At 46.7% G+C, this 19,161-nt stretch overlaps 1 protein-coding gene across 2 annotated transcripts in view; it reads right to left on the reverse strand.

Annotated features, from left to right (window-relative positions):
* Positions 1–16,930, reverse strand: part of GAB2 (GRB2 associated binding protein 2) — a 195,240-nt gene extending 178,310 nt beyond the window's left edge. The window contains exon 1 of one of the 2 annotated variants that reach the window (XM_039497102.1): positions 16,552–16,930. In XM_039497102.1, the coding sequence (XP_039353036.1) occupies positions 16,552–16,623 (72 nt within the window). In that variant the 5' untranslated portion in view covers positions 16,624–16,930. The remainder of the gene's footprint in view (positions 1–16,551) is intronic. The other variant, XM_039497103.1, reaches the window with a different exon arrangement.
* Positions 16,931–19,161: the final 2,231 nt, after the last annotated feature.

Raw genomic sequence — 19,161 nt, forward strand, 5'->3', positions numbered from 1 at the left:
AGTTAGCTTTCTTAACTAATGTGAGTTTAAAAAGGGCTATGGATGAAGCACGACTGAAATCTACTCCCTGAGGAAGGAAGGAAGGAAGGATGTCACATGCGCTCAGTGAAAATATTCCATACATCTTTACAAGTTAGCCATGAACTATATGACATTCCAAGTGGCCCCATAAACATCCTATTTATAACATTTCTTTTTTAAAAATGTTTTCATCCTGCTTCCTTCACCTCTCCTGTCTGATTGTGGCACAGGACATCACATCATCTAACTACTAGCTGGGTTCTGATTTCCACATATCCAGACTTCAAAATATGGTAGTAAATCAGCAGCCAGGTAGGACTATTATGGTTGCCACTGCATAGCAGCCACTCAGAACTCCATGGTGGCAACAGGGATCAAACCCAGCTTTTCCTGATCCAACAGCACACAGCCAGATCATTCAGTAAAGGGAAACTCGCTGCTAGCAGTACAGAGGCTATGACCCACAGCTGAGCAGTTCTGATTCTGTCCAGTAAAGGGCAGTGGTTTACATGCCAAAAACTACCTCTTTGTATTTACAATAGTGTTGTAGGTCCTCAAAACACTGTACAGAAATGTTTATTTTTAGGAATGAGTTCATTGCTCATGCTAGGTCATATTCACAACTGACAATAGATTAATCATGTTATATTAGAGTCATTGTGTGTGAAACAGGTTTTTTTCTTTAACACGATAAATGGATACATATACAATAGAAGCCACATCACGATGTCTCTTTTTATATACCAAAGAACAGAATGAGACTGCAGCTGCAGTTGCAAACAACCTTCCTCTACATTCAGCTCCATCTTCAAATCCCACGGCTGCTGCAGGGTCTTCCAGCCCTGGACCCTCATACATCAGACCTTATTTGTACCAGTTGGCTGCACTGAATGTTTGATTCTCTACCAACGTATTTTCTATATTTGATGCACATGAGCCTGAGCCTGCAAACCCTCACCCAAGCTGACTTCAAGGAGACCCTACTCACATGAGCAAAAATTCGTAACTGGCCCCCATCAGTCAGTGTGATGCATACGGGCTGCACCCAATCAGAGCCCCACTGACTTCAGGGAGGTCTTCACTTTGACATAAGAGCATGGCTATTGCCAGGCTGGATCAGACCCATGGTCCAAGAAACGCCCACAGTAGGCAGAAGATCTCATCCTAATCTCTACTAGTGAGAGATGTGGGGTTAAGCCCCCAAGACATGAAGGTTCATCTCCCTTCCCATCCTTGGGTTTTTGTTTCTTGGTTACAATCAGTTATTCCAGCTCTGGATATTCTTGTTATCCACATACCATGTCTAAACCTGCTTGGAATCTTGCTAAGTTTTTGGCCTTCACTTTATCCTGTGGCAGTGAGTTTCACAAACTAATTACACAGTTTGCAAGAAAGCGTTTTCTTTTGTATCGGTTTTGAATTTGCCACCTTTCAATTTCATGGAATGTCCCTTTGTTCTTGCGTAATGAGACCAGAAGCTCCTTATCTACCATCTCTAGACCATTCATTAGTTTAGGTACTTTTATCATGTCTCCTCTTTTCTAAGGAAAACCATCCCAAGCCTTTCAATCTCTCTTCCCAGGAAAGTTTTCCCATGCGCCTAATCATTCTTGTCACCCTTCTCAAAAAAACTGGTGTCAAGGATCCACCCCGACATACCACACTGATGGCAAGGAGCTTTTCTTCCAACAACATGGTCTGTAAGTACAGCTGTGCACGCTGCCTTTGCTACACAAATTAGCCTCAGACCATTGGAATCAGTGAAAGCCCTTCCATTGACTTTGATAGGCTTTAGATCAGGCCCTGAATACCACCACACCAGACACATTTGAGCTGTAAGCAGGGTTGTCTTTCCCAGCGAGGCAATGGCAGTTGGTTCCAAGGTCTACAATGCAGCCACATATACCTGTATTCAAAGTCAGCCCTTGTATTTCACTGTTTGTGCTTGAGGAGGGATAGCTCAGTGGTTTGAGCATTAGCCTACTAAACCCACGGTTGTGAGTTCAATCCTTGAGGAGGCCACTTAGGGATCTAGGGTGAAAATTGGTCCTGCTAGTGAAGGCAGGCGGCTGGACTCAGTGACTTTTCAAGGTCCCTTCCAGTTCTAGGAGATTGGTATCTCTCCAATTATTACCTTCCTCCCCCCACTCATAAGGATTCTACAAACTTCAACCCAGTCAGAGTGCACCCAGCATCTACATGTGTGCTGATAGCTCTGGATACTATAAAGCTGCACTGGAGGTGGTGACTAAGTTCAGCCACCAACTTCTCTTCTCTATATCCTGACATCACAGCTCTGATCCCTGACCCATTGAACAATGGACAGTTCTATGCAGTGTGGTCGCACGTTCTTCCCACTGGAATCTCAGATCTGATGTTACGTGCAGTGAACAGTATGCGAGGAACATGGCAGGGGAAAAAAAAAAAGACATCTGGTCCTCAAATCATTGATTCTTCTTAAATCAAAGCAAATGATATATTCCTACAGGCTTTCCATATGGAGAGAGTTATTTACGGACCATACTAGACAGCTGAAAAATGCCAGAGAGCTGCAAGCAGTATGTGATATTGACAGAATGAAGGCAGTTAATCTATTTTCCATTGGCAATGAGCATGTATAATTAATATTATGTATGCCCCACGCTGTGCTAGATATCGTTCCTAAACTTGGAGTGTGCAACCAGTGTGGGAGGTTTATGTATCCACAGACACACGGGATAGCTGATGGAGACACATGGTAGAAAGGGCTGATCAGCATGAATTTGGGAGCAGGGGTGGCTCTAGCATTTTGCCATCCCAAGCACAGCAGGCAGGCTGCCTTCGGCGGCTTGCCTGCGGGAGGTCCCCGGTCCCGCGAATTCGGCGGCAGCCTGCAGGAGGTCCGCCGAAGCCACGGGACCAGCTGACCCTCCGCAGGCATGCTGCTGAAGGCAGCCTGCCTGCCACCCTCGCGGCGACTGGCAGAGCGCTCCCGCGGCTTGCCGCCCCAAGCACACACTTGGGGTGCTGGTGCCTGGAGCTGCCCCTGTTTGGGAGGCACCCATTATACATGAATGGTGACGCCATAACTGGGGACAGTCCACAACTTCAGGGAACCTTCCCTTCCCAATTGGGCATATCTCCCGTTGAGTGGGAACTGTGGAGTTTTCAGCAATTTGGAAAAAACAGGTGGCTCAATAAGAACTCAGGACAAGATTTTCAAAAGTGAGTAATGATCATTATTATTAATCGTGGTTATTACCATAGGGCTCTGTCGTCTGGGCACTGAAAAGCACAGAGATGTACGTAGTCCCTGCCCTAACAATCTTACAGTCTAAATAACGGCTGACTTGATTGTTTAGGGGCCCAAGTCAAGGCACTTTAAAGGGGCCTCATTTTCAGAGAGTGTCTTTTTCCAAAGACTCACTAGACACTTCTGAAAGGTTTGGCCTGGGGCCTTCATTTAGGCAGCCATTGTTCAAATCTTGGCTCTGGTTTTTAGCCCTGCAGTATTGGACTTTAAAGCCAAGGCAATTTTATTTGTAGGAAACCTATCACTAGCCCAGCCAAGGAGTTAATCTTCCCATCCGGGGCCTTAGACGGGAGTAATTCTGGGTGAGAAATTCCACATTTTGGACAGAGAAATTCATTTCTAGGCGCTAGTGTAATAAAAGCAAAGAACCACCAGACTGATACAAAGATTCCCTGATGCTCCCAGGTTCTCCAGTGAAATCACACACCCGCTGAATACCCTGAAGAAAGGCGATATGATAAATATAAAAAAGGGCAGCTCCAGAAACAAAATCCCCCATGGATTGCTACCCACGGAGAAACAGGCATCCTTGTCCAGCCTAGACAGCAAGATGTGCATTTACACAGTTCCTGCTTAAAGGGCACGTCTTTTCCATTCCGCCTCAGAAAGTGCAGCTGAAAGGTAACATACAGCCACTTGCTTTGGAGAGTCTTTGACAAGAGAAAGATTGTAAGATCTCTGGGGCAGGGATTGTCATCTTACTTGCTGCTGCCCCAGTACAAATTAATACTATGATCTATGGCCTGTGTCATGCAGGAGTCAGACTGGATGATCAGATGGTCCTTCTTGGCCTTAAATTATTATTGTTCATCAGTTTTAAAGAGCTATTCCTCCCCCTATACCTACCTGCTTAATTATAAGAGGAAGGTAAGAAAGGGACCGTTACACCAATGACCAATTCTATCTGGCTTTTCATGCTTCTGCCAGATGGCAGACTGGCTACTTTTTACAGTTATAATGACAGTTGGGATCTAATTTCATTTTGTAGCAAGATGATCAGAGTTATTTATTATGCTCTCCAAAGTCCTGCACAGATTTAATAAATAAATGAGAGAGAGAGCAACCATGCATGTACCTTTCATGCAAATAAAGAGATCTGGAACATTTTACATCAACCTTTTCAGGGCTCTGACTCAAAAAGCTTTTGCATAAATGCATCCAGCCCCAGAGTGGTATTAACATAATATCCGAAGAAGTGAGCTGCAGCTCACGAAAGCTCATGCTAAAATAAATTTGTTAGTCTTTAAGGTGCCACAAGTACTCCTGGTTTTTTTGCGGATACAGACTAACACGGCTGCTACTCTGAAACCTAAAATTAACATAATGGTGCACAATGGCGTTTTGGAAATAAGCTGATTTCCAGAGCTAAATCATCAGCTGGGACGAGAGGCTGTAAAAGTCAATCCCCAAAATTGTCCTCCGCCAATTTTAATTCTGCTATCTTGTAAGTATTGCTTGGTGTCTGGAAAAAGTTATTCCACTGATATGCAGTGGCACGGACCTATGGGTGACCTTGAGCATGAAGGTCACCTCCTCTGACTGTGTATCTATTTCCCCTCATAGCCCCTCCTGTCTTGTCTATTCAGGTGAGCATTATGGGGCGGGGACTGTCTCTTACTATCTATTTGTACAGCACCAAGCAGAATGGGGCCCTGATCTCTGCTGGGGCCTCTAGGTGATACAGTAGTGTCCATGATGTGAAGGGTATGAACATTCATGGATGGTCCCTGCTCTGAGATGCTTATAAACTGAAGACAGACAGAGCTTATGGGAAGCAGAACATAAGGGGCAGTTTATATACAAGCCAGTTACATGCATGCACTGTATGTACCATGCAGGAGTGGGTCTTTGAGAGGGATTGAAATATGAATAGATAGGAGCCTTGCAGATGAGCCCAGAGAGGTGGCAACATGCATCCTGGTGGTGGGGTGGAATATGTAGAAGACAACACAGATGTGGTCCAGTGGTTGGGGACCAGCCAGGGACTTGGGCTCCATTCCCTGTTCTGCCACAGACTCCCTGTGTGATCTTTGGCAGATCACTTAGTCTCTCTGTGCCTCGGTTCCCCATCTATAAAAAGGGGTAATACACTGCCCTATATCACAGGGGTATTGTGAGGATAAATCCATTGAAGCTTATGAGGTTGCTCAGACCCCATGGTAACGAGGCCATGGACATACATCATTGAGAGGTAACTGTGCAAGAAGCTGACAGACAGGTGGACACAAAGCTGTGGGTCTGAGTGGCAAGCAAAGCTTACAGGTTGACAGAACAAGGAGTAATGGTCTCAAGTTGCAGTGGGGGAGGTTTAGGTTGGATATTAGGAAAAACTTTTTCACTCAGAGAGTGGTGAAGCACTGGAATGGGTTATGTAGGGAGGTGGTGGAATCTCCTTCCTTAGAGGTTTTTAAGGCCCTGCTTGACAAAGCCCTGGCTGGGATGATTTAGTTGGGAATTGGTCCTGCTTGAGCAGAGGGTTGGACTAGATATCGCCTGAGGTCCCTTCCAACCCTGATATTCTAGGATTCTATGACTTCATTTATAAACACGACTGAGATCAGCAAAGGCTGCAGAATGGGCTCTTAGTTTGCAGCTTCATATGAGGAAATAACAACAGACTGTTTTATATGACGCCTCTCCACCAAGTGATATTCAAGGTGTGTCAGACGATACACAATTAAAATCCCATAAAATTACAAAGCCAAAGCCCGGCTGTGTAATATTCACAAGCATGTTTCTGATGCTTGTTTTAACCCCTTCTTGTCTGATGTCTTGGGGAAAGCAGATTTCTGCCATGGCAGGGGCAGGAGGGATGAGGTGGAATGGGTGGGTATCTAGTATCGTAGCAAGCACAGTTAGAAGAAGTGCCAAGGTCAGGGTAATTGTAGAAGGAAAGAGCTGTGTGTCCTAGCACACAAAGCAGGGACCTAGGAGTTAGATTCTTAGATTCCAAGGCCAGAAGGGACCATTGTGATAATCTAGCCCAGTGGTTCTTAACCTGGGGTGCACGCATCCCCCTGGGGGTGCAAGATGCCCTTTCTGGGGGTGTGAGACTTGCCAGATATTTTTTAGACGGTAAATCGAAAACACAAATTAAGCACAGGCACGTAAGTACAACTACTCTGTTTCATCAAACCTATGTATTTATTAACATACATTTTTTAATGATTACCGTAATACAAATAAAAATATATTTAGGTTTAAAGAACTAACCTACTTCAACGATTTTTGATAAGGGGTGCGAGACCATATTTTGAGAACTAAAAGGGTGCAGGCTGCTTTAAAGTTTAAGAACCACTGATCTAGCCTGTCCTCCTGTGTAACAGAGGCCAGAGAAATTCCCTAAAATAACTCCTAGAGCAGATCTTTTAAGAAAGGCATCCAGTATTGATTTAAAATTGGTCAGTGATGGAGAATCCATCACGACCATTGTTCCAATGGTTAATTACTAGCACTTGTAAACATTTTTGCTGTATTTCCAGTCTAAATTTGTCTAGCTTCAACTTCCAGCCACTGGCTTGTATTACACCTTTCTCTGCTCTTATTGAAGAGCTCACAAATAAATATTTGTTCCCTGTATAGGTACTTAGAAACTAATCAAGTCACCCCTTAACCTTGCCTTTGTTAAACTAAATGGATCGAGTTCTTTGATTCGATCACTATAAGGAATGTTCTTTCTCTGAACTCTTTCCAATTTTTCCATTGTCTTTCTAAGAACTACAGCTGTGCAAATAACAGCTTTTTCAGTTCTCTGGCAATTCCAACAAATAAAAAAAAAATCATTTCAGGTCAAACAAAATGTTTCATTTTGACACCATCGAAATAGTTCATTTCCAATTCTGGCCATTTTAAAAAGAGAATTTTGAAACAAAATTTGTATCAAAACTAAAAAAAAAATCAAAATGAAACATTTTGAAAATGTTAAAATACAACATTTAATTTTTTAAATTTTTTTCCCCAACTGAAACAATTTGGTGAAACTGACATGAATTCACGAAACATTGTGGTGTCACCGAATCTGCATCTTTTGCTCAAAAAAGTTTTTTATCCAAAAAATGTCACCTGGCTTAAGTTAAGACTCAATACCACCACTGCTACACTGTGTGTCCTTGAGAAAGTCATATGCCTCTCTGTAAAATGGGGACAATGGTGCTTACCCACCTTTATAAAATGCTTTGAGATCTCTGGATGCAATGACTTAGTAGTATTGGTTTCAGAGTAGCAGTCGTGTTAGTCTGTATCCGCAAAATGAACAGGAGTACTTGTGGCACCTTAGAGACTAACACATTTATTTGAGCATAAGCTTTCGTGGGATACAGCCCACTTCATCGGATGCATAGAGTGGAACATACAGTGAGGAGATATATATACACATATAGAGAACATGAAAAGGTGGGAGTAGTCCTACCAACTCTAAAATTAGCCTCTTAGAGTTGGTAAGACGACTCCCACCTTTTCATGTTCTCTGTATGTGTGTATATATCTCCTCACTGTATGTTCCATTCTATGCATCCGATGAAGTGGGCTGTAGCCCACGGAAGCTTATGCTCAAATAAATTTGTTGGTCACTAAGGTGCCACAAGTCCTCCTGTTCTTTTTAGTAGTATTGGTTACTTTTATTAAAGGGGGATTTAAATGACCAGCAGGACTGCAGAAAGGAAGGATGGCCTTATGTTTAAGACACTGTAGTCTGCTGGCACCCAGGAGATCCAAGTTCAATCCCCTGCTCTGTCACAGACAACCTTGTGTGACCTTGGTCAAGTCAGTTGATCTCTCTGTCTCTCACAGGCAGTAATAAGTGACAAAGAGCCCTGTGGCATTTTATAGACTAACAGACGTATTGGAGCATGAGCTTTCGTGGGTGAATATCCACTTCGTCAGACGCATGTAATGCTTCCTTTGTCTTTTATCTATTGTGTTCATTAGACTGTAAGCTCTCCAAGGCAGGGACGGTCTGTCACTGTGTGTTTCTACAGCACCTTGCACTGTGGACCCCCAATCCTGACAGCCCCCCGTATGCCGGTAATACAAATAAATAATTTGTAATATTTGCTCTGCATCCAAGTCACTAATATCTGCTTTAGTCCAGTAAACAGCATTACACCACCCATTGCATGTGACATTTGTTTGTGAAAGGCCATTTAATATCACTTCTGGTCTCTTCCAAAGAAAAATTAATCCAGCTTCCTGTTATACTTTCCTTAAGTGCTGTTTGTCTTTCTTAAGTTCAACTTACATTTTGCCATCATCAATCTTTTATGTCCACAGTGGGCTTTGCCAGGGACACGGGCCAGTCCTGATGTCATGGTGCAGGCTTGATAGAGAGCGAAAAATTCTTTCAAGCAATGTTACCGAAGCCAAAGCATGAGGTAAATACATATTGTGCAGTACATTCAGCCAATATAACTCCTAGTCTCCAAGGATGGGGAGTTATAGATGTAAATTCCAGTGCAACGAAATAAGACTATAACTCTAAGTCCTCCCCAGTCGAATATTATGACTGACTATAAAAAAGGCCTCGGTATTTTTATGACCAACAAGTAGAAGAAGAAGGGAGCAGAACAGCCAGTTTTAGTGCATCACATTGTCTGGTCAGTTTGGGAATCACATCTCCATACTGCATTGCATCATTGGTGTGGTGCAGCACAGACACTATAAAGAACACTCCTCTGCTTGTGGAGGAGTTGTTTGCTGACCTGATAGGTCTTTTCCAGCTCTAACACAGGATTATAAAGGTATGTTCCTCCTTCCTCTGGAACATCAAGTGCTGGCTGCTGCTGGAAGCACTTGATGGATCAGAATTCTGATCCCAACCATATGTTCATAAGGGGCAATTTGGATGTAGAAGTGCAAATTCACAGCTGACATAGCACTCAGTCAACGTCAATGGTGTTGGAATCTCTTCCACCAGGGATGAGTTTGGCCAGCAACGTCTGTGGTGCCCTACCCGGGGCCTGAGGACTTCATACATGTGTTTCAATGGCCACCAGTCAGGTCACATGTTGGCAAGAATCCACCGAGGTCTCTCTCAGGTGCCTTTGCTATTCCCCTCCATGCAGACTACAACCTCTAACACTCTCTAATTTCATGAGCAGCCATTAAGACTCCAGGCCCTGAAACAGCTACTTGTACAAACTCAGCAGATTGCTTACTCACAGACCTACTAGTATGCCATTCAAGAAAAGTGCGAGGTCAAGCATTTAGAGATTAATAACAAGAATTACTTCCAACTGATGCATCCCCATCTTATAACAGTAACAGAGGAGGAGAAGGACCTCGGAGTATTGGTGGATCACAGGATGACTATGAGCCGCCAGTGTGATATGGCTGTGAAAAAAGCTAATGCGGTCTTGGGATACATCAGGCAAGATATTTCCAGTAGAGATAAGAGGTGTTAGTACCGTTATACAAGGCACTGGTAAGACCTCATCTGGAATACTGTGTGCAGTTCTGGTCTCCCATGTTTAAGAAGGATGAATTCAAACTGGAACAGGTACAGAGAAGGACTACTAGGATGATCCGAGGAATGGAAAACTTGTCTTATGAAAGGAGACTCAGAGAGCTTGGCTTGTTTAGCCTAACCAAAAGAAAGCTGAGGGGAGATATGATTGCCCTCTATAAATATATCAGAGGAATAAATACCAGGGAGGGAGAGGAATTATTTAAGCTCAGTACCAATGTCGTACCTGACCATCAGGAAGTTTAGACTTGAAATTAGACAAAGGTTTCTAACCATCAGAGGAGTGAAGTTCTGGAACAGCCTTCCAAGGGGAGTAGTGGGGGCAAAAGACACATCTGGCTTCAAGACTAAGCTTGATAAGTTTATGGAGGGGATGGTATGATGGGATAGCCTAATTTTGGCAATTAATTGGTCTTTGACTATTAGCAGTAAATATGCCCTATGGCTTGTGATGGGATTAGATGGGGTGGGAGCTGAGTTACTACAGAGAATTCTTTTCTGGGTGTCTGGCTGGTGAGTCTTGCCCACATGCTCAGGGTTTAGCTGATCGCCATATTTGGGGTTGGGAAGGAATTTTCCTCCAGGGCAGATTGGCAGAGGCTCTGGGGGTTTTTCGCCTTCCTCTGCAGCGTGGGGCATGGGTCACTTGCTGAAAGATTCTCTGCATCTTGAAGTCTTTAAACCATGATTTGAGGACTTCAATGGCTCAGACACAGGTTTGATACAGGAGTGGGTGGGTGAGATTCTGTGGCCTGCGTTGTGCAGGAGGTCGGACTAGATGATCATAATGGTCCCTTCTGACCTTAAAGTCTATGATTTTATGAATGTATCTTTTGCTAGATGCCCATTTCTTAGTGTTGCGCTGCACAGTTAGGGGCAGGGGAGGTTTTCCCCCCATGTGCACAGCTCTGTGCAAGCAGGTGCCCTCCCCAGCCTACTCGGAAACATAGTCCAAAGCTGCAGAGTCTCAACTCACTGCTTTCCTTAACAATAACATCAAGTTCAGCTAAAGTGTTCTTAACAGGCATGGCTGCTCCCCAGTTTCTTACTTCAATGCCGCTCAGCCCACACCCTAGATCTTCTCTTCAGGGAGCCACTCCCACCTCTCTTATATCCAGGCGAAAATAAATGAGCCACCTGCCTCAATGAGTCAACAGAACCCACTTAACCCTTTCCTAGCAGGATCAACCTCTGCTAGCAGGTTGCAGTGACTCAGGAAAACCCTGCCAGCCTGTTACACTCCCATTTATCTCATGTGCTTGCATCAGGAAGGAAGAACAGGTCCTTTTCTTACTGGAGATCTGGTGAGACTCTGTGCCCCTGGTGCAGAAGTGACCTGTGCTGCACATTTTACATACTGAAGGTCTGATTCGTCTACCATTTACACCAGTGCAAGTCCACTGAAATGAACTGAGTGACAGGGGAGACTCAAGCCCCGTATTTTTGGCTAAAACATAGACAGCTTAGCCAACCAGCACAGATATTAACACTGCAGTATGAAGATAAGCAGGGTGGAGTGCAATGGTCTGATTGGGAGGATAAGAGAGAGTTTACTCCCAGAATTACACAGTAACTTTAGGAGTGGCTAAGTGATCTTCTGTAATTGCATACTGTATCTTCACTCCCTCTGACCTGAAATTGTTAGGATTCTTACCATTATGATATCAACCCCAGCTGACACCAGATCCCGATTGTGCTAAACGTTGTATAAACACACAGTAAGGCACAGTCCCTCCCCAAAGAGCTAAATAGGCAAGACAAAGGATGGGAGACAGGAACTGTAACTTCTGATCCGGATTTTTAGATTCATCCAGCACCTTTTCTGCAAAGGGCTCTCAAAGCACTTTACAAAGAGACAACACACAAAGGATCAAATCCCCCACTGCTGAAAGGCAGCTGCCTCTCAAGTGAAACAGCAGCTTCTGGACAATGCACAGCACCACTGTACCACGCTATCGGGCAGGATGTGAAGGGGCAGATCATTACCCCTCTGAATCTGGAGGGAGGTTCTGAAATCGTACAAGGTGAAATTTGGATAGGTCCCTGGGTTTAGCACCCGCCCCCTTACCCAGAGTGCCACAGAATCTAGAGAGATCAGGATCTTTGTTTGGCACCACTTTCCACAAGGCAACACCAGGCCTTCTAACTGCACTTCAGCAACACGCCCCTACCCAGACACCCAGGGAAGGGACACACTTCTAGGGGGTTTCTAATCATGTTGGACAATAAAAATAAAATAACGTTACGGAACAGTTTCTTGTGTTAATACAGTCAAATCCTGAATGAGCCAAATCCCAGCTAATGGCAACTCATGGTCAGAGAGGTCCTCCTGGGATTTGAATTCAGAGAGCAAGTCATGGCAGTAATAGCGGGAACGATGCAGCTAATTCAATAGGGGGCGCTCTTCCCTCTCAATCAGTACAGAAGCCAATGCGGTGGGGGGACCTCTGTTGCTGGGGCTGTTGTCTTCCTGAGGAGATGGAAAACTGAGGTCCTGCCTGCTTGTTTTCACTACAGAGCCCACAGCGCATTGTACAAGAATAGAGCTGTTAGCCTCAGATTCCTGCCCACACTGGCGTGCTCCTATACACTTTATATGATACTTGGTGCTGATCTCACGCCTGCTGTGTGAGGATCTTGAGTATGCATGATTGGGCTACACCTTTCAGACCCCTTGTCAGGTAGGTATGGTAAATATTACCACCATTTAAGCAAGTTGGAAAACGGAGGCATTAAAAAAATTTAAAAAAAAAAAAAGCGAAAGCCAATGTTTTCCAAGCCAGTCATTGACTTTTGGGCACTCATCTGGAAACACAGAGGCCCAGACCCACAAAGCCATGGAAGCACCTAACGCCCATGAATTTCAATGAGAGTTAGGCATCTAAATACCTTTGAGGATCTGGGCCGGAAGGCCTGGATTTCAGTGGGAGCTGTGAGTGCTCAGGGCTTTCAAGATGGGCACCCAAGAGTGGCAAAACAGTGGCCACTTTTGCCAGCTGTGGCCAAAGTGACTCTCTGCACGGCACTGGGCAAGCCAATGTGACAGACAGGACTAGAATCCACGTCTAACTTCCAGTTCCAGGAACATGGTATCCCCTTGAGTGACATTTGTTTATAGCTTCCTTTGTCACATCCCATCTTTAACACATTGAGAAGCATTGCTGTGCAATGTTAAAAGCTAAGACATTTCACCCCAGAGATGGCTGCATTTCCAAGGGAGGGTAAGGTGTTTTCTAAAACGTATGTGGTTTGCAAAGTGCTGTGGGATCTTGCTGGATGAAAGGCGCCCTTATATGTACAAATCTTTATTGTTAGCCTCCAGCATTTCACACCCTCGTGCACAGCATTTAAAAGATTTACTTGGCTCTCGCTGGAATGCCGGAGCACAAGGGCTAAGTGAGAGCTCTTTCATTGGACAGTTAATGACATTTGATGAGTTAAAGGTACTGGTGACTCAGTGTCAGCAATTTATTTTTGTAGGACAGTGCTTTGCTCCATTAACCTAAAGGCAGCCTCCATTACTCATTACATAAAATGGGGGGAGGGATAGCTCAGTGGTTTGAGCATTAGCCTGCTAAACCCAGAATTGTGAGCTCAATCCTTGAGGGGACTGCTTAGGGATCTGGGGCAAAAATTGGTCCTGCTAGTGAAGGCAGGGGGCTGGACTCAATGACCTTTCAAGGTCCCTTCCAGTTCTAGGAGATTGGTATATCTCCAATTTAAAAAAAAAAAAAAAAAAAAGAATCTGTCCAGCTGCTCAAAAGCCTAAATAAATACATTGTGTTCTAAGAGTTTGGTCTTTTTAAGAAGTCTAATGTAAAAAAATCCAATTGTTTAAATATATTAAGACTAAAGTAACATGCCTAGTGGTTAGAGAATGGGACTGGGAATCAGGGACACTGGATTTGTTCAGTGGCTTTGGGCAAATCACACTGTCTCTGGTTGATCCTGACATACTGCAGTGACAGGTATGGTACAGGAACCTAAACAGATCTAATCTCAGCCCCAGCATAAGCAGATGCAGCACCTATGAAATCTATGGAGCTGTGCCCATTCACTGCTTAGCTAATTTTGAGTCATTCCCTCAGTTCCCCCTTCTGTAAAATGGGACTAATAATATCTGCCTATTTTCATATCTTTGCTATGATGCTTAAGCAATTAAAGGAACTGCAGCCCAAGGTAAGTCCCAGTGACACCCATGGTCCTTTATGTTTGCCAGGTGAAGGCAATAAGAACCTAGGGAATAGCTTTGCTGATGCAGCCCAAGGCAGACTAGAATTCCACTTTGCTCTCCCAAAACTGTGCTGGCTCTGAAGGGCTAAAAGCCAGTGGACATTTATTTTTGTCACTACAGTCAGCAGATCTTACTCTGAATTCACCCAGGGAGTGGGTCCGCTGAGTCAGAAGACAGCAGCTTCACACACCCACTGTTCAGAGCCATGCAATGACACACCGTTAAACCAGTGCCGTCCGGAGACATCTTCAGACGGAGAGCACAAAGCAATGGGATTTATTTTAATAAGTCCAGAATGTGGCATAGCTGCTGTTCAGATTCTTTACAACTTACAGGAACTGTTTGATCTCCACGACTAATGATAGCACTTCGATAGCCCTTTACGTCTTCAAAGCCTTTGGCGAATGTTAAATAATTAACGCTAATGACAAGGGGAGAGCTTAGGAAATAAAACCAGTTCTACCAAGATATAATATCGCTGCACTTCAGGGCAAAGGTGTTCAGAGCCGTTCTTAAAAAGAAAGATAAGGGAGAGTTTAAAGGATGCCGCTCTTTTTGCACAGACACAGGAGTGAATGGTAACGAAGGGACAGGGTATGTCTACACTGCAAAAAAAGGTGTGTTCTTAACTCGGGTTAAAATAGTAGTGAAGACACGGCAAGTCTGCTTTTAACTCGGGCTAGCAGCTTGAACTGAACCACAGGCTTTAGCATTGGCTTTAACTGGAGCTGCTAACCCAAGCTGCCTTGTCTTCAGCGCTATTTTACCCTAAATTAGCTAGCATGTGTTAGCTAACTGGAGTTAAGAAGAGGTTTTTTTTTCCTGCGTAGACAACATACACGTGTAGCAGGAGACAGTGATGGTTGGAAGAAGAAGAAAGTTAAACTGGACTCAGCCATTCACTGTGAAGTATCTAAACTAACCCTTGTTTCTTTGGCTGGTGTGTTCCTTTCCTATGGCTGCTTCCTCACCAAGGGATAAAGCCCAGCCTCCTGAAGAAGACAGGATGGAAATGTAACCCCCTCGTCCTTCAGTCCTTCCAGTGGTGGACTCAAGACGGGTGAGTCTCTGGTAATGCTTGAAAGCCACCGGCTTGGAAGGATCATCGCTTGGAAGCAAACACTTGCAGAGGGTATAGTCATTCTGGCAGGTGTAAAGTCACTAATGTGCCTAAATACCTTTGAGAATCTGGGCCTGAGCTCAGATGGTTTCCTTGTGCCAGGCACAGAAACACCAAGCACCTTCGCTGGGGGCAGGCACTGTTTTGAGTCTCTTTAACCAGTCAGAGCATCCTGGTGGACAACATCATAATCTGCAGCACTTGGTGTGGGCCAAGTTCTCTGCTGGTGTAATTCCACTGACTTCCACGGACTAACACCAGCAGAGAATTTGGCTCTGTTCAGGATCCCATCTGAGGGTCTGTAGCTATGGAGCTGTGCTCTGCAGTGTGTGTAGGGGGTGGGGGCTGCCCTGGCCTGCAGAAGACGTGGGAAGAGCCAAGGGATTTACATCTGTAGTGCTTATTATATGGCCAGTGCTTCCCCCTATCCCCAAGGAGAGGGGGGGTTCCCAGCTGCTCTAAATCCTCCTTTGTCCGGGTCTCCCCAGAGGCACAGCCCCCTAGGGGAAGGGGGGAGCAGTAGCCCCAAAATGGACACTCCAGCTCCCTCTGATCTCAGAGCCTCATCCACATCCCACCCCTACTGCCTGCATCCCTCCTAGCAAAGACTGGGGCGCGATCCTCGCCTGGCATGAAGCCGCCTGCCAGAGCAGGGCTCCATTGACTCGAATGGCGCTGCCCCGACTGACACCAGCTGAGCAGCTGCTGTCCTGGGACTGGAGCCCTGGGCTTGGCCTTTGTCCCTGGCTCCGCCCACGTGGCTTTCCGCAGCCCCCGGGCCCCGCTTGCAGGCTGCACCACGAACAGGTCCCAGCCTCGCCCTCCTGGCCCCGGCCACTGCTCCGGCCACTCCCGCCCCGCCGCCGGCCCCGAGAGACCCGCGAATGTGTCCCAGGACCGGCCCCCGCCGCTCCAGCGCCCGCCCCGCCCGCCAGCCCCCGGGCGGCAGCGCGCACCGCAGATCCAGCCCCTGCCGCCTGCATGGGCGTTTGCAGCCGGGGCGGCAGGTGCTGGGACGCGGCGGCGGGGAGGCTCCTCGCCTGCCGGGAAGCCAGGAGCCGGGTGTCCGCGGCGAGGGGCTGCAAAGGGTCAGTCCCGCCCAGCATCGCCCCCCGGGCTGGGGCTGGGGCGGGCCCCGCCGCGCTGCCTCGGGCGGCCGGACAGCCCGGGGCAGGGGTCGCTCTCGGGGCGGTGGGCTGGGGCGGGACTGGTCACTGGCCGGCTCCGCTGCGGGGCCCCGCCCTGCCCGGGGCTGAGCATCCCACTGCCGAGGCGAGGATCAGGCCCGGGCTCCCCCGCGGCTGCCAAGCCCGGAGCTCCTGGGGGTCACCGCGGCGCCCCGCATCCGAGCCCCCCCGGTCGGCTCCCAGCTGAGCGCCCTGCCCCGGGGCACCCCCCGCTCCCGGGCAGCGTGAGCTACTCACGTATCGTCTCAACTTCTTCTCCGGGGGCGACTTGCGCAGCCAGCCGGCGCACACCACTTCCCCGCCGCTCATCCCGGGCTGCCCCGCCGCGGCGCCGGCCGCATGCACCCGGGCTGCTCCCGCCTCGCTACGCGCCCAGCCCGTCCTCCGCGGAGCAGCTCCCGGGGCGCCGCGCCGCCGGGCTCAGCCGGAGCCTCCCCTGGCCCGGGGGGCAGCAGCCAGCGCCTCCGCCCCAGCCTCGCTCGCTGCACGCCGGGGGCTCCTTGTCGCCTTGTCCAGAGACCCTCGGTCGGAGGCTGGGCTGGCTGCGCTGGGCTGACACACGCACCCTTTCAAACCCCGCCAGCTGTTCGGAGCTGGGAAGCAGGAAACCGCCTCTTGCTCCCCACACACCACGCCTCCCTCCCGCCCCGCCAGCCTGTTTGCAAAGATACCAGACTGGCTGGGTTGCAGCTTCGGCTTCCCAGGCAAGGTCAGCGAGGGGATGCTCAGACACGGGTGGGGCTGGGTTTCAGCCCCCGCCCCCTCCACGCCACGCAGAGGTTTTGACACGGCTCCCTGCGGTAGAGGGATTCCCGATCCGCCAGTAACAACGGGCTAGATCGCCACTAACAGCAGGTGACAGACTGGATCGAAGCAGGGCTCTGCCTAATGCAGGAGCCTGGCCTCCCTGGACTCCACTACCAGCTGCTTCAGAGGCAGACACCCTGTGGCAGGAGGCGAGGGGATAATCTCCCCCTAGGGGAAAGGCCCTTAAATTATCACCCCCAATAGGTAGAGGGAGCCATCGCAAACAGCCGGGGGACCAAGAAAAGAGTCTGCACCCTGGGATGCCTGTGAGGGCCTCCCTGCAATTAGCATGGGGGGATCGATAACCTGTCATATTATTGATTTTTAAATAATGCCACAGCGCCCACTGAAAGGGGATATGCCTGCTACTGGACTGGTCGCTGGGTTTCATGTGACAGTGTATGATGTCCTTGCTTGAAATTAGCAACGCCCTGTCAGATCTGGAAATAGTGTACCTTCAAGGGCCTGTTCCTGTTCCCATTGAAACTCCCCTTCACCTCAGTGGTAGCCGGCTTGGGCCCTAAATCATTTGCTTTCCCCTTCACCCCCCCCATTCTGAATTTCTTAATGGTTATAAAGACAGTTGCGTGAACTGAGAAGCTAAAAGATGGAGATGGCTCTGATCCTGATTCTCTGTTGCCGGGGTCTCTTGGTCCTACATACCCGCAGTACCAAGTTACTAAAAGAGCAGCAATGTGATTTAGTGGATAAAGCAGAACAGCCCTGTGCTCTAGTCCTGGCTCTGCCTTAGATCTGCTTAGGCAAATCATGTCACTGCTCAGTGCCTCAGTTTCCCTTTCCATCCTTTGTCTACTTGCCTAATCTTTATGGACAGGGACTGTCTCTTAACATGTTTGTACAGCACCTTGCACAAAAGGGCCCTGAGCTCAGTTGGGGACTGTAATACTAATAATACTTCGCACTTATACAGCACCTTTCATGTAGGAATCTTCAATCACTGTAGAGTCTGTAATTAAACCTTGCAATGCCTGCATGAGGTCGGTCTGACACCCATTTCCCAGTTACATGAATTCCTATATTAACAAAGGCTACAGCGTTTTGCATCTATTCATCCTGAAGGAGAACACCTACAAGGCAGTCTATGCTATTTATTAGCAATCTAGAAAAACTGATGTTTTCAGGCTCCCAATTTTTCTTCTTTTGTGGTTGAAACATAAGCATCTAAAAATGGGGTCTTCTCCCCACTCAGCATCCAAGTTACAGTCCTGATTTAAAGCACATTGAAGCTAATGGGAATCCTTCCACAGACCTCAATGGGCTTTGAATCAGACTCACAGTGTATAATGGCACCTTGGCCATGAAAACATGTAGTGCCAGATTCTCAACTGAAGTTCATTGGCATAGTCTATTGTCTGCATGCATCTACTCTGATTTATAGTAGTTCAGCATTTGTCTTGTAATCTCTCTTTGGTTTCAATGGGACTCTGGGTGTTTATTGAAAACAGCTCTGCATGGGCCCAAATTCTCCTCACAATTATACAGGTTTATACAACTCTGGATTAATTAAGTTGATGTAATTACTCCAGATTTACACTGGCATAAGTGAGATCAGAACCTGGCCCAATGTCTTTTATTCCTAATATATGGAGCCATTACGGGGTGTGTGCTAATGATTCATGAGTCAAGACCTCAGTCATACCCCCATATTGACATAGGTGCATTGTAACTGGCCTTAAATCTGATATTACAAAGAATCCTGTCTGGATTTTTATGTTAAGAAGCCCCATCTTACATAGTGTTGATATGTACTATTATATACCATATACCTATACAATGATGCCTCAGGATTAAAGTGGATCAAATAATATTCATAGAATAAGTTATTCAACAAATTTGGTGACATTTTATGGATAAATTATCCCATTTCTCCCCTATTTTTTAATCCACTTTACTGAGCTGGTTAAATCACAAAATATATTTGAACTCATTGCAAAATCCATCCAGATGAGATACCTGATGAATTATTTCCCCATTTCTTGCCCATGTCTACTGAAAAATCTGACAGCACACATCTCAGAG

This window comes from Mauremys reevesii, linkage group 1, assembly GCF_016161935.1.
Source record: "Mauremys reevesii isolate NIE-2019 linkage group 1, ASM1616193v1, whole genome shotgun sequence".
In the NCBI taxonomy this organism is placed as follows: Eukaryota; Metazoa; Chordata; order Testudines; family Geoemydidae; genus Mauremys; species Mauremys reevesii.